We start from the raw sequence: 16,600 nt of genomic DNA, 5'->3' as shown, positions 1-16,600 counted from the left end.
TATACATTGTTATCACATATAACTAGACCCACTGTTATTTAAACGTTTGTGATCATTAATTTCAATGATTTTGGATAAAAAATGATTTTTAGATGATGTTGCTATCATTAGATAATTTACAGTTTCCCATAGACTATAAGGCTATATATAAAATGATAGAATATTAGGGCCACAGAGGGGAAAAAAACACAAGTCATAATATTGTAACCAGTTGTTTTAAAGGAGGACAGTTGTTAAAATGACAGATGTGGGGCATTTTGTGAAATTGTACTTCAGTATGGTTTCATAAACAAAGACATGCTGATGTGCCAGAATATTAAGTATCACATTGTCATAAGTATCAAAACTAAAAACAATATGTAGCTTTTCTGCAGAAAGAACCAGCCTAATAAATTTATGACTTTATCCTTTTTCTTCAGTGTGGCCCTAGTACTCTGTCATATAAACAAATACACATTCCATATGAATATAAAAACACAATGTGTAACATTATGTTCCTTTATTGAATAAGGACAAAACAAAGCAGGTAAACCATCAGCTCCTTTCGAAACTGAAGTCAGTGACTCTACAAGATGGAAAGCACAGAATCCAAGCATATTATACAAAATGATATAAAATAAAATAAATGCAGGACAAATCCATACACATCAACTGAACAGACAAATGAATGGATGCAGTAGCCTCCCTGCAGCCTTGTATTACACACAGTATACCGCACAAACATCATAAGAGGCCAAATTCGTCAAAAAACGAACCCAAAAAAAAACCAAATTCCTCTGCCACCGCAGGACATATTTAACCAAAATTGAAAGCACACATACTAACTAAAATAATTCAACACATATTGGTCCCTCAGCAGCCGACCACTGTCGTCATCAGGGAAGATTGCCGGATTGTCCCAGTCCATGGCTGGTGGCACTCTGGGGCCCTCTCCTTCCTCAGGCAGGCCACATTGTGGAGGACAGCACAAGCCACAGTAATATCACATGCCCTAACAGGGCTGACCCTTAATTTGTGAAGGCAGTGAAAGCGTGCCTTCAGGAGGCCAAAGGTCATTTCAACTCTGGCCCTGGTCCTGGCATGGGCATGGTTGTAGGCCTGCTGTGCTTCCTGGGGGTCTGTGAAAGGTGTCAGGAGAAAAGGCTGGCAGCCATACCCCCTGTCTCCCAGCAACACACCAGAGAATTCACCTGTCAACACAAAATCTCATCATTACTACCTCATAAACACAGTGATATTCTTGACACAGCCATGATGGTTATAAATAGGGGTTGTGTGGCTTACCTTGTGATAGGCACTGATAGATTTCAGAGGCCCGAAAGATTCTGGAGTCATGGACTGAGCCAGGCCATTTTGCCACAACATTGCTGATCACACAGTCAGCATTGCAGACCATCTGAAATCATAAGATGAGGAATATTACACCAATCAATGCACATCACTGGCAATGCAGAGTGTTCGTCAATGGACAATATCAAAAAGTTATGTTCACCTGAACATTAATGCTGTGAAAGGATTTCCTATTCACAAAATCGGCCTCATGGGCACCTGAGGGGCTTTTATCCTTATGTGTGTGCAGTCCACTGCACCAATGACATTGGGGAAACCTGTCACACAAAGTAATGAGTATCCTACTATGTGTTAACAGTTGTCCTGTAATTTGTAGATCCTCTTACCTGCAATCCTATAGAACTCCTCTTTGATGTCACAGAGTCTTCTGTGGCCAGGGAAGGAGATGAAGACATCTGCTAATGCTTTGATAGCCAGACACACACTCCTTATTGTGCGGCAAATTGTGGCCTTGTTCAGCTGTTCTGCATCCCCCACTGAGTACAGGAAGGCTCCACTAGCAAAAAAGCGCAAGGCCACACAAACCATTTGCTCCACACTCAGTGCATGGCTCCGTGCAGTGCGGTGCTTAATCCTGGGACCCAGTAGTCTGCATAGATACCTGATGCCATCTGCAGAAAACCTGTATCTTTCATATAGATGGTCATCAGGGAAGGCCAGTGGGTCCAACCGGTCCCTGAAGACCCTTTCTCGCCTGAAGGCTCTCCTCAGCACAAGTGCTTCTTCATCCACCACATCTCGCACGAATGGGCATGCCATTGTCAGAGCAGAAAGGAACACACAATTTTGGGCCTTCATATAGGCTAGTGGCCACACCTGGTGCTGGGGGGGTGGGCAAAAGAGGGCGATGCCTTATAACGATGACTTGGTTGTACTGATTGCTGGGAAAATAAAAAAAACCTTAGAAAGATGCCACCGTCCTGTGTGCTCACAATAAGAGCTCATATGTCATGGCTCACTTGACTTTACGAGAATATACCTAATTTTTATTTTGAGCTGTGTCATCTTCTTGGAGCTGGGGAGGAAAGAAAAATAATGATTAATACATTTGTGTTACAGTTAGCATACAGTGTACATTGAAGGCATATCTCACCTCCCTCTCAAGTTTTTTTATTTCAAGGTCCAGTTTCATAATTGTCCTCTTTTTTATTTCGGACTCCAGTGCAAGATTTTCCATCTTTTTCTTCTTGTACTGAATGTCTATGTCTGCCAGTTCTATTTGGCGCCGGAGGTGGTTGCCATACAACTTTCTGATAGCTTGTGAGCTCTGTGAACACAATACAATTAGCGCAGCTGGAATTTGGCAGGATGTGGTGTCCTTTTATTAATATGCACTATGTTGCCAGGCTGGTTTTCCCACTGTATAGCATCTGGGTCCTGTAAAAGAAATGAGATTTTTTGATTTTGATGAGGACTCCTCACCATTGTAGAGTAAATAGTACTTTCACAGTCTTAACATGATACCTCATGCCTTCTGGAATCCAGAGAGATGGTCTCCTCCTCATCATCGTCTCCATCATGTGCTGTTGCTGCTGCACTGGGGCCTTCACCCTATCACATTTAATCGGATTCATATTGAAGCTAGTAGACAAGACATGCCAGGCCTACAGTATGCCTTTGATGGAGTACTCACTGGATCAGCATCGTCTGGTGCTTGTGCTGGTGGCTCTAACAGGAACACAGTGCTGCCAGGCACTGCAAGGCAATAGGTAAACCAAAGTCAGACAGTCCAAATTGATTCAATATGAATGTGGTTGTATCCCATGTAGAGATGGAAGGACATACCTTGAATGAAGCGGGTGGCATCTTGGGAGGAACCTATGCTCGTCTCTTTCCCCCCAGGGATCCCCTCTAAGACGGGCCTGCCTTTATTTAGCTCCAAGGCCATGTCCTCTGCTGGGGTAAGGTCAGCCTTTGGTGACCCACCACCCGTGCCTTGTCTGTGGGTATTCTTTTTCACTGCTAAAACAGTACAGACAATGTGTGAGCAGGCACCTTCTGGGTACAATATATGCTTGTACTTTGTTAAATATTAGTCAGGGACCATACCATTCTGCAGAATGTTCTTGTATTTGATTTTGACCTGCTGCCATGTCCGTTTTGGCCCGTTCATGTTTAATCTACACACACACACACACACACACACAATTTAATGGAGTCACACTGCAAAAAATTACTTGGTATTTTTGTCTTGTTTTCAGTAAAAATATCAAAAAATTTATCATAGCTTTATACAGTGTGATGGAGTTACTTTACACAATTTCACTCATATCTGCAGTGCATTTCAATAAAAAATTTAACCGTTTCATAATTACAGTACAACTGCATTTTTGGAGATGTGAATTAAATATTTGAATTGTAATTGTGATGTTTCAGCGGAGCGGTGAGTGTGTAAATTGTGCACTACTTACGCATTCAGGCGGTCTGCAATACTTTGCCACGCTTTTTCTCTTTGCTTTATCACTGTGGCGGTGTTGCCTTTCTTCTTAATTATATCTTTTACCTCCTCGTATGCCTCCATGAGGATTTGTGCTTCCGACGGGGAAAAGTACGCGGCTCTAGTTGCCATGGTAAATCAGTTAATCTGTGATCTGTGGCGGGGTCTATTTGAGTGAGCCGTGAGCGCGCACCTATCCAGGATTGGTTTCACCTGGCTTAATGAATCCGTGTCTGCTCATCCTGGCTTGGTCATTGTGCAACCAATTAAGCCTGGACGCACATGTTTTGGCTTCATTGAGCTCAGCTGAGTCATTTATCCCGGATGTCTTAATTCTACTTTTGTGCAACAGGCCCCAGGTGTAGACTAACAGTGAAATGCCAACGTAAACAACTGGTCTAGACTAACAGTGAAATGCCATCGTAAACAACTGGTGTAGACTAACAGTGAAATGCCAACGTAAACAACTGGTGTAGACTAACAGTGAAATGCCAACGTAAACAACTGGTCTAGACTAACAGTGAAATGCCATCGTAAACAACTGGTGTAGACTAACAGTGAAATGTCAACGTAAACAACTGGTCGAGACTAACAGTGAAATGCCAACGTAAACAACTGGTCTAGACTAACAGTGAAATGCCAACGTAAACAACTGGTCTAGACTAACAGTGTAATGCCAACGTAAACAACTGGTCTAGACTAACAGTGAAATGCCAACGTAAACAACTGGTGTAGACTAACAGTGAAATGCCAACGTAAACAACTGGTCTAGACTAACAGTGAAATGCCAACATAAACAACTGGTCTAGACTAACAGTGAAATGCCACGTAAACAACTGGTGTAGACTAACAGTGTAATGCCAACGTAAACAACTGGTCGACACTAACAGTGAAATGCCAACGTAAACAACTGGTCTAGACTAACAGTGAAATGCCAACGTAAACAACTGGTCTAGACTAACAGTGAAATGCCAACGTAAACAACTGGTGTAGACTAACAGTGAAATGCCAACGTAAACAACTGGTCTAGACTAACAGTGTAATGCCAACGTAAACAACTGGTCTAGACTAACAGTGAAATTCCAACGTAAACAACTGGTCTAGACTAACAGTGTAATGCCAACGTAAACAACTGGTCTAGACTAACAGTGAAATGCCAACGTAAACAACTGGTCTAGACTAACAGTGAAATGCCAACGTAAACAACTGGTGAAGACTAACAGTGAAATGCCAACGTAAACAACTGGTGTAGACTAACAGTGAAATGCCAACGTAAACAACTGGTCTAGACTAACAGTGAAATGCCAACGTAAACAACTGGTCTAGACTAACAGTGAAATGCCAACGTAAACAACTGGTGTAGACTAACATTGAAATGCCAACGTAAACAACTGGTCGACACTAACAGTGAAATGCCAACGTAAACAACTGGTCGACACTAACAGTGAAATGCCAACGTAAACAACTGGTCGACACTAACAGTGAAATGCCAACGTAAACAACTGGTGTAGACTAACAGTGAAATGCCAACGTAAACAACTGGTGTAGACTAACAGTGAAATGCCAATGTAAACAACTGCTGTAGACTAACAGTGAAATGCCATCGTAAACAACTGGTGTAGACTAACAGTGAAATGCCAACGTAAACAACTGGTGTAGACTAACAGTGTAATGCCAACGTAAACAACTGCTGTAGACTAACAGTGAAATGCCATCGTAAACAACTGCTGTAGACTAACAGTGAAATGCCATCGTAAACAACTGGTGTAGACTAACAGTGAAATGCCAACGTAAACAACTGCTGTAGACTAACAGTGAAATGCCATCGTAAACAACTGGTGTAGACTAACAGTGAAATGCCAACGTAAACAACTGCTGTAGACTAACAGTGTAATGCCACGTAAACAACTGGTCTAGACTAACAGTGAAATGCCAACGTAAACAACTGGTCAAGACTAACAGTGAAATGCCAACGTAAACAACTGGTCAAGACTAACAGTGAAATGCCAACGTAAACAACTGGTGTAGACTAACAGTGAAATGCCAACGTAAACAACTGGTCGACACTAACAGTGTAATGCCAACGTAAACAACTGGTCTAGACTAACAGTGTAATGCCAACGTAAACAACTGGTCGACACTAACAGTGAAATGCCAACGTAAACAACTGGTCTAGACTAACAGTGAAATGCCAACGTAAACAACTGGTCTAGACTAACAGTGTAATGCCAACGTAAACAACTGGTCGACACTAACAGTGAAATGCCAACGTAAACAACTGGTCGAGACTAACAGTGTAATGTCAACGTAAACAACTGGTCTAGACTAACAGTGTAATGCCAACGTAAACAACTGGTGGAGACTAACAGTGAAATGCCAACGTAAACAACTGGTCTAGACTAACAGTGAAATGCCAACGTAAACAACTGGTCGACACTAACAGTGAAATGCCAACGTAAACAACTGGTCGAGACTAACAGTGTAATGCCAACGTAAACAACTGGTGGAGACTAACAGTGAAATGCCAACGTAAACAACTGGTCTAGACTAACAGTGAAATGCCAACTTAAACAACTGGTCGACACTAACAGTGAAATGCCAACGTAAACAACTGGTCTAGACTAACAGTTAAATGCCAACGTAAACAACTGGTGTAGACTAACAGTGAAATGCCAACGTAAACAACTGGTCGAGACTAACAGTGAAATGCCAACTTAAACAACTGGTCTAGACTAACAGTGAAATGCCAACGTAAACAACTGGTGGAGACTAACAGTGAAATGCCAACGTAAACAACTGGTCTAGACTAACAGTTAAATGCCAACGTAAACAACTGGTGTAGACTAACAGTGAAATGCCAACGTAAACAACTGGTCGTGACTAACAGTGAAATGCCAACTTAAACAACTGGTCGACACTAACAGTGAAATGCCAACGTAAACAACTGGTCTAGACTAACAGTGAAATGCCAATGTAAACAACTGGTGTAGACTAACAGTGAAATGCCAACGTAAACAACTGGTGGAGACTAACAGTGAAATGCCAACGTAAACAACTGGTCTAGACTAACAGTGAAATGCCAACGTAAACAACTGGTGTAGACTAACAGTGAAATGCCAACGTAAACAACTGGTCAAGACTAACAGTGAAATGCCAACGTAAACAACTGGTGTAGACTAACAGTGAAATGCCAACGTAAACAACTGGTCTAGACTAACAGTGAAATGCCATCGTAAACAACTGGTGTAGACTAACAGTGAAATGCCAACGTAAACAACTGGTGTAGACTAACAGTGAAATGCCAACGTAAACAACTGGTCTAGACTAACAGTGAAATGCCATCGTAAACAACTGGTGTAGACTAACAGTGAAATGTCAACGTAAACAACTGGTCGAGACTAACAGTGAAATGCCAACGTAAACAACTGGTCTAGACTAACAGTGAAATGCCAACGTAAACAACTGGTCTAGACTAACAGTGAAATGCCAACGTAAACAACTGGTCTAGACTAACAGTGAAATGCCAACGTAAACAACTGGTGTAGACTAACAGTGAAATGCCAACGTAAACAACTGGTCTAGACTAACAGTGAAATGCCAACATAAACAACTGGTCTAGACTAACAGTGAAATGCCAACGTAAACAACTGGTCTAGACTAACAGTGAAATGCCAACGTAAACAACTGGTGAAGAAACAACTGGTGAAATGCCAACGTAAACAACTGGTGTAGACTAACAGTGAAATGCCAACGTAAACAACTGGTCTAGACTAACAGTGAAATGCCAACGTAAACAACTGGTCTAGACTAACAGTGAAATGCCAACGTAAACAACTGGTGTAGACTAACAGTGAAATGCCAACGTAAACAACTGGTCGAGACTAACAGTGAAATGCCAACGTAAACAACTGGTCGACACTAACAGTGAAATGCCAACGTAAACAACTGGTCGAGACTAACAGTGAAATGCCAACGTAAACAACTGGTGTAGACTAACAGTGAAATGCCACTAACAGTGAAATGCCAATGTAAACAACTGCTGTAGACTAACAGTTAAATGCCAACGTAAACAACTGGTGTAGACTAACAGTGAAATGCCAACGTAAACAACTGGTCGAGACTAACAGTGAAATGCCAACGTAAACAACTGGTGTAGACTAACAGTGAAATGCCATCGTAAACAACTGCTGTAGACTAACAGTGAAATGCCATCGTAAACAACTGGTGTAGACTAACAGTGAAATGCCAACGTAAACAACTGCTGTAGACTAACAGTGAAATGCCATCGTAAACAACTGGTGTAGACTAACAGTGAAATGCCTACGTAAACAACTGCTGTAGACTAACAGTGTAATGCCACGTAAACAACTGGTCTAGACTAACAGTGAAATGCCAACGTAAACAACTGGTCAAGACTAACAGTGAAATGCCAACGTAAACAACTGGTCAAGACTAACAGTGAAATGCCAACGTAAACAACTGGTGTAGACTAACAGTGAAATGCCAACGTAAACAACTGGTCTAGACTAACAGTGTAATGCCAACGTAAACAACTGGTCTAGACTAACAGTGAATGCCAACGTAAACAACTGGTCGACACTAACAGTGAAATGCCAACGTAAACAACTGGTCTAGACTAACAGTGAAATGCCAACGTAAACAACTGGTCTAGACTAACAGTGTAATGCCAATGTAAACAACTTGTCGACACTAACAGTGAAATGCCAACGTAAACAACTGGTCGAGACTAACAGTGTAATGTCAACGTAAACAACTGGTCTAGACTAACAGTGTAATGCCAACGTAAACAACTGGTGGAGACTAACAGTGAAATGCCAACGTAAACAACTGGTCTAGACTAACAGTGAAATGCCAACGTAAACAACTGGTCGACACTAACAGTGAAATGCCAACGTAAACAACTGGTCGAGACTAACAGTGTAATGCCAACGTAAACAACTGGTGGAGACTAACAGTGAAATGCCAACGTAAACAACTGGTCTAGACTAACAGTGAAATGCCAACTTAAACAACTGGTCGACACTAACAGTGAAATGCCAACGTAAACAACTGGTCTAGACTAACAGTTAAATGCCAACGTAAACAACTGGTGTAGACTAACAGTGAAATGCCAACGTAAACAACTGGTCGAGACTAACAGTGAAATGCCAACTTAAACAACTGGTCTAGACTAACAGTGAAATGCCAACGTAAACAACTGGTGGAGACTAACAGTGAAATGCCAACGTAAACAACTGGTCTAGACTAACAGTTAAATGCCAACGTAAACAACTGGTGTAGACTAACAGTGAAATGCCAACGTAAACAACTGGTCGTGACTAACAGTGAAATGCCAACTTAAACAACTGGTCGACACTAACAGTGAAATGCCAACGTAAACAACTGGTCTAGACTAACAGTGAAATGCCAATGTAAACAACTGGTGTAGACTAACAGTGAAATGCCAACGTAAACAACTGGTGGAGACTAACAGTGAAATGCCAACGTAAACAACTGGTCTAGACTAACAGTGAAATGCCAACGTAAACAACTGGTGTAGACTAACAGTGAAATGCCAACGTAAACAACTGGTCTAGACTAACAGTGAAATGCCAACGTAAACAACTGGTGTAGACTAACAGTGAAATGCCAACGTAAACAACTGGTCAAGACTAACAGTGAAATGCCAACGTAAACAACTGGTGTAGACTAACAGTGAAATGCCAACGTAAACAACTGGTCTAGACTAACAGTGAAATGCCATCGTAAACAACTGGTGTAGACTAACAGTGAAATGCCAACGTAAACAACTGGTGTAGACTAACAGTGAAATGCCAACGTAAACAACTGGTGTAGACTAACAGTGAAATGCCAACGTAAACAACTGGTGTAGACTAACAGTGAAATGCCAATGTAAACAACTGCTGTAGACTAACAGTGAAATGCCATCGTAAACAACTGGTGTAGACTAACAGTGAAATGCCAACGTAAACAACTGGTGTAGACTAACAGTGAAATGCCAACGTAAACAACTGCTGTAGACTAACAGTGAAATGCCATCGTAAACAACTGCTGTAGACTAACAGTGAAATGCCATCGTAAACAACTGGTGTAGACTAACAGTGAAATGCCAACGTAAACAACTGCTGTAGACTAACAGTGAAATGCCATCGTAAACAACTGGTGTAGACTAACAGTGAAATGCCAACGTAAACAACTGCTGTAGACTAACAGTGTAATGCCACGTAAACAACTGGTCTAGACTAACAGTGAAATGCCAACGTAAACAACTGGTCAAGACTAACAGTGAAATGCCAACGTAAACAACTGGTCAAGACTAACAGTGAAATGCCAACGTAAACAACTGGTGTAGACTAACAGTGAAATGCCAACGTAAACAACTGGTCGACACTAACAGTGTAATGCCAACGTAAACAACTGGTCTAGACTAACAGTGTAATGCCAACGTAAACAACTGGTCGAACTAACAGTGAAATGCCAACGTAAACAACTGGTCTAGACTAACAGTGAAATGCCAACGTAAACAACTGGTCTAGACTAACAGTGTAATGCCAACGTAAACAACTGGTCGACACTAACAGTGAAATGCCAACGTAAACAACTGGTCGAGACTAACAGTGTAATGCCAACGTAAACAACTGGTCTAGACTAACAGTGTAATGCCAACGTAAACAACTGGTGGAGACTAACAGTGAAATGCCAACGTAAACAACTGGTCTAGACTAACAGTGAAATGCCAACGTAAACAACTGGTCGACACTAACAGTGAAATGCCAACGTAAACAACTGGTCGAGACTAACAGTGTAATGCCAACGTAAACAACTGGTGGAGACTAACAGTGAAATGCCAACGTAAACAACTGGTCTAGACTAACAGTGAAATGCCAACTAAACAACTGGTCGACACTAACAGTGAAATGCCAACGTAAACAACTGGTCTAGACTAACAGTTAAATGCCAACGTAAACAACTGGTGTAGACTAACAGTGAAATGCCAACGTAAACAACTGGTCGAGACTAACAGTGAAATGCCAACTTAAACAACTGGTCTAGACTAACAGTGAAATGCCAACGTAAACAACTGGTGGAGACTAACAGTGAAATGCCAACGTAAACAACTGGTCTAGACTAACAGTTAAATGCCAACGTAAACAACTGGTGTAGACTAACAGTGAAATGCCAACGTAAACAACTGGTCGTGACTAACAGTGAAATGCCAACTTAAACAACTGGTTGACACTAACAGTGAAATGCCAACGTAAACAACTGGTCTAGACTAACAGTGAAATGCCAATGTAAACAACTGGTGTAGACTAACAGTGAAATGCCAACGTAAACAACTGGTGGAGACTAACAGTGAAATGCCAACGTAAACAACTGGTCTAGACTAACAGTGAAATGCCAACGTAAACAACTGGTGTAGACTAACAGTGAAATGCCAACGTAAACAACTGGTCAAGACTAACAGTGAAATGCCAACGTAAACAACTGGTGTAGACTAACAGTGAAATGCCAACGTAAACAACTGGTCTAGACTAACAGTGAAATGCCATCGTAAACAACTGGTGTAGACTAACAGTGAAATGCCAACGTAAACAACTGGTGTAGACTAACAGTGAAATGCCAACGTAAACAACTGGTCTAGACTAACAGTGAAATGCCAACGTAAACAACTGGTGTAGACTAACAGTGAAATGCCAACGTAAACAACTGGTCGAGACTAACAGTGAAATGCCAACGTAAACAACTGGTCTAGACTAACAGTGAAATGCCAACGTAAACAACTGGTCTAGACTAACAGTGTAATGCCAACGTAAACAACTGGTCTAGACTAACAGTGAAATGCCAACGTAAACAACTGGTGTAGACTAACAGTGAAATGCCAACGTAAACAACTGGTCTAGACTAACAGTGAAATGCCAACATAAACAACTGGTCTAGACTAACAGTGAAATGCCACGTAAACAACTGGTGTAGACTAACAGTGTAATGCCAACGTAAACAACTGGTCGACACTAACAGTGAAATGCCAACGTAAACAACTGGTCTAGACTAACAGTGAAATGCCAACGTAAACAACTGGTCTAGACTAACAGTGAAATGCCAACGTAAACAACTGGTGTAGACTAACAGTGAAATGCCAACGTAAACAACTGGTCTAGACTAACAGTGTAATGCCAACGTAAACAACTGGTCTAGACTAACAGTGAAATGCCAACGTAAACAACTGGTCTAGACTAACAGTGTAATGCCAACGTAAACAACTGGTCTAGACTAACAGTGAAATGCCAACGTAAACAACTGGTCTAGACTAACAGTGTAATGCCAACGTAAACAACTGGTCTAGACTAACAGTGAAATGCCAACGTAAACAACTGGTCTAGACTAACAGTGAAATGCCAACGTAAACAACTGGTGAAGACTAACAGTGAAATGCCAACGTAAACAACTGGTGTAGACTAACAGTGAAATGCCAACGTAAACAACTGGTCTAGACTAACAGTGAAATGCCAACGTAAACAACTGGTCTAGACTAACAGTGAAATGCCAACGTAAACAACTGGTGTAGACTAACATTGAAATGCCAACGTAAACAACTGGTCGACACTAACAGTGAAATGCCAACGTAAACAACTGGTCGACACTAACAGTGAAATGCCAACGTAAACAACTGGTCGACACTAACAGTGAAATGCCAACGTAAACAACTGGTGTAGACTAACAGTGAAATGCCAACGTAAACAACTGGTGTAGACTAACAGTGAAATGCCAATGTAAACAACTGCTGTAGACTAACAGTGAAATGCCAACGTAAACAACTGGTCTAGACTAACAGTGAAATGCCAACGTAAACAACTGGTCTAGACTAACAGTGAAATGCCAACGTAAACAACTGGTGTAGACTAACATTGAAATGCCAACGTAAACAACTGGTCGACACTAACAGTGAAATGCCAACGTAAACAACTGGTCGACACTAACAGTGAAATGCCAACGTAAACAACTGGTCGACACTAACAGTGAAATGCCAACGTAAACAACTGGTGTAGACTAACAGTGAAATGCCAACGTAAACAACTGGTCGTGACTAACAGTGAAATGCCAACTTAAACAACTGGTCGACACTAACAGTGAAATGCCAACGTAAACAACTGGTCTAGACTAACAGTGAAATGCCAATGTAAACATCTGGTGTAGACTAACAGTGAAATGCCAACGTAAACAACTGGTGGAGACTAACAGTGAAATGCCAACGTAAACAACTGGTCTAGACTAACAGTGAAATGCCAACGTAAACAACTGGTGTAGACTAACAGTGAAATGCCAACGTAAACAACTGGTCTAGACTAACAGTGAAATGCCAACGTAAACAACTGGTGTAGACTAACAGTGAAATGCCAACGTAAACAACTGGTCAAGACTAACAGTGAAATGCCAACGTAAACAACTGGTGTAGACTAACAGTGAAATGCCAACGTAAACAACTGGTCTAGACTAACAGTGAAATGCCATCGTAAACAACTGGTGTAGACTAACAGTGAAATGCCAACGTAAACAACTGGTGTAGACTAACAGTGAAATGCCAACGTAAACAACTGGTGTAGACTAACAGTGAAATGCCAACGTAAACAACTGGTGTAGACTAACAGTGAAATGCCAATGTAAACAACTGCTGTAGACTAACAGTGAAATGCCATCGTAAACAACTGGTGTAGACTAACAGTGAAATGCCAACGTAAACAACTGGTGTAGACTAACAGTGTAATGCCAACGTAAACAACTGCTGTAGACTAACAGTGAAATGCCATCGTAAACAACTGCTGTAGACTAACAGTGAAATGCCATCGTAAACAACTGGTGTAGACTAACAGTGAAATGCCAACGTAAACAACTGGTGTAGACTAACAGTGAAATGCCAACGTAAACAACTGGTCTAGACTAACAGTGAAATGCCAACATAAACAACTGGTCTAGACTAACAGTGAAATGCCACGTAAACAACTGGTGTAGACTAACAGTGTAATGCCAACGTAAACAACTGGTCGACACTAACAGTGAAATGCCAACGTAAACAACTGGTCTAGACTAACAGTGAAATGCCAACGTAAACAACTGGTCTAGACTAACAGTGAAATGCCAACGTAAACAACTGGTGTAGACTAACAGTGAAATGCCAACGTAAACAACTGGTCTAGACTAACAGTGTAATGCCAACGTAAACAACTGGTCTAGACTAACAGTGAAATGCCAACGTAAACAACTGGTCTAGACTAACAGTGTAATGCCAACGTAAACAACTGGTCTAGACTAACAGTGAAATGCCAACGTAAACAACTGGTCTAGACTAACAGTGAAATGCCAACGTAAACAACTGGTGAAGACTAACAGTGAAATGCCAACGTAAACAACTGGTGTAGACTAACAGTGAAATGCCAACGTAAACAACTGGTCTAGACTAACAGTGAAATGCCAACGTAAACAACTGGTCTAGACTAACAGTGAAATGCCAACGTAAACAACTGGTGTAGACTAACATTGAAATGCCAACGTAAACAACTGGTCGACACTAACAGTGAAATGCCAACGTAAACAACTGGTCGACACTAACAGTGAAATGCCAACGTAAACAACTGGTCGACACTAACAGTGAAATGCCAACGTAAACAACTGGTGTAGACTAACAGTGAAATGCCAACGTAAACAACTGGTGTAGACTAACAGTGAAATGCCAATGTAAACAACTGCTGTAGACTAACAGTGAAATGCCATCGTAAACAACTGGTGTAGACTAACAGTGAAATGCCAACGTAAACAACTGGTGTAGACTAACAGTGTAATGCCATCGTAAACAACTGCTGTAGACTAACAGTGAAATGCCATCGTAAACAACTGGTGTAGACTAACAGTGAAATGCCAACGTAAACAACTGCTGTAGACTAACAGTGAAATGCCATCGTAAACAACTGGTGTAGACTAACAGTGAAATGCCAAACGTAAACAACTGCTGTAGACTAACAGTGTAATGCCACGTAAACAACTGGTCTAGACTAACAGTGAAATGCCAACGTAAACAACTGGTCAAGACTAACAGTGAAATGCCAACGTAAACAACTGGTCAAGACTAACAGTGAAATGCCAACGTAAACAACTGGTGTAGACTAACAGTGAAATGCCAACGTAAACAACTGGTCTAGACTAACAGTGTAATGCCAACGTAAACAACTGGTCTAGACTAACAGTGAAATGCCAACGTAAACAACTGGTCTAGACTAACAGTGTAATGCCAACGTAAACAAATGGTCTAGACTAACAGTGTAATGCCAACGTAAACAACTGGTCTAGACTAACAGTGTAATGCCAACGTAAACAACTGGTCTAGACTAACAGTGAAATGCCAACGTAAACAACTGGTCTAGACTAACAGTGAAATGCCAACGTAAACAACTGGTGAAGACTAACAGTGAAATGCCAACGTAAACAACTGGTGTAGACTAACAGTGAAATGCCAACGTAAACAACTGGTCTAGACTAACAGTGAAATGCCAACGTAAACAACTGGTCTAGACTAACAGTGAAATGCCAACGTAAACAACTGGTGTAGACTAACATTGAAATGCCAACGTAAACAACTGGTCGACACTAACAGTGAAATGCCAACGTAAACAACTGGTCGACACTAACAGTGAAATGCCAACGTAAACAACTGGTCGAGAATGCCAACGTAAACACTAACAGTGAAATGCCAACGTAAACAACTGGTGTAGACTAACAGTGAAATGCCAACGTAAACAACTGGTGTAGACTAACAGTGAAATGCCAACGTAAACAACTGCTGTAGACTAACAGTGAAATGCCATCGTAAACAACTGGTGTAGACTAACAGTGAAATGCCAACGTAAACAACTGGTGTAGACTAACAGTGTAATGCCAACGTAAACAACTGCTGTAGACTAACAGTGAAATGCCATCGTAAACAACTGCTGTAGACTAACAGTGAAATGCCATCGTAAACAACTGGTGTAGACTAACAGTGAAATGCCAACGTAAACAACTGCTGTAGACTAACAGTGAAATGCCATCGTAAACAACTGGTGTAGACTAACAGTGAAATGCCAACGTAAACAACTGCTGTAGACTAACAGTGTAATGCCACGTAAACAACTGGTCTAGACTAACAGTGAAATGCCAACGTAAACAACTGGTCAAGACTAACAGTGAAATGCCAACGTAAACAACTGGTCAAGACTAACAGTGAAATGCCAACGTAAACAACTGGTGTAGACTAACAGTGAAATGCCAACGTAAACAACTGGTCTAGACTAACAGTGTAATGCCAACGTAAACAACTGGTCTAGACTAACAGTGAAATGCCAACGTAAACAACTGGTCTAGACTAACAGTGTAATGCCAACGTAAACAACTGGTCTAGACTAACAGTGTAATGCCAACGTAAACAACTGGTCTAGACTAACAGTGTAATGCCAACGTAAACAACTGGTCTAGACTAACAGTGTAATGCCAACGTAAACAACTGGTCTAGACTAACAGTGTAATGCCAACGTAAACAACTGGTCTAGACTAATGCAGTTAAATGGTCTAGACTAACGTTAAACAACTGGTGGTCTAGACTAACAGTGAAATGCCAACGTAAACAACTGGTCTAGACTAACAGTGAAATGCCAACGTAAACAACTGGTCGACACTAACAGTGAAATGCCAACTTACAGGTCCGTCCCAACAACACAGAGAGAGAGAAAATAGAGACATAATAGAAAAGTTACATATGTAATA

At 41.2% G+C, this 16,600-nt stretch overlaps 1 protein-coding gene and 1 long non-coding RNA gene across 2 annotated transcripts; both read right to left on the bottom strand.

Annotated features, from left to right (window-relative positions):
- Window positions 1–463: 463 nt before the first annotated feature.
- On the bottom strand, window positions 464–1,459 carry LOC135560045 (uncharacterized). Its single transcript, XR_010458657.1, has 2 exons — window positions 1,285–1,459; window positions 464–1,190 (listed from the first exon to the last, which is right to left on the bottom strand). It is a non-coding gene; the product is annotated as an uncharacterized LOC135560045 (long non-coding RNA).
- Window positions 1,460–1,605: 146 nt separating this feature from the next.
- Window positions 1,606–4,143, bottom strand: LOC135560041 (uncharacterized). The gene is made up of 9 exons (XM_065001055.1): window positions 3,762–4,143; window positions 3,400–3,470; window positions 3,136–3,312; window positions 2,984–3,045; window positions 2,815–2,901; window positions 2,686–2,727; window positions 2,444–2,617; window positions 2,330–2,365; window positions 1,606–2,231 (listed from the first exon to the last, which is right to left on the bottom strand). The coding sequence occupies exons 1-8, from the start codon at window positions 3,917–3,919 to the stop codon at window positions 2,330–2,332; spliced, it is 807 nt and encodes a 268-aa protein (XP_064857127.1). The 5' UTR covers window positions 3,920–4,143; the 3' UTR covers window positions 1,606–2,231.
- Between the last annotated feature and the right edge of the window lie 12,457 nt (window positions 4,144–16,600).

The sequence above is a fragment of the Oncorhynchus nerka genome, linkage group LG15, assembly GCF_034236695.1.
Source record: "Oncorhynchus nerka isolate Pitt River linkage group LG15, Oner_Uvic_2.0, whole genome shotgun sequence".
Lineage (NCBI taxonomy): Eukaryota > Metazoa > Chordata > Actinopteri > Salmoniformes > Salmonidae > Oncorhynchus > Oncorhynchus nerka.
This window is presented reverse-complemented; position numbering and strand designations above follow the sequence as displayed.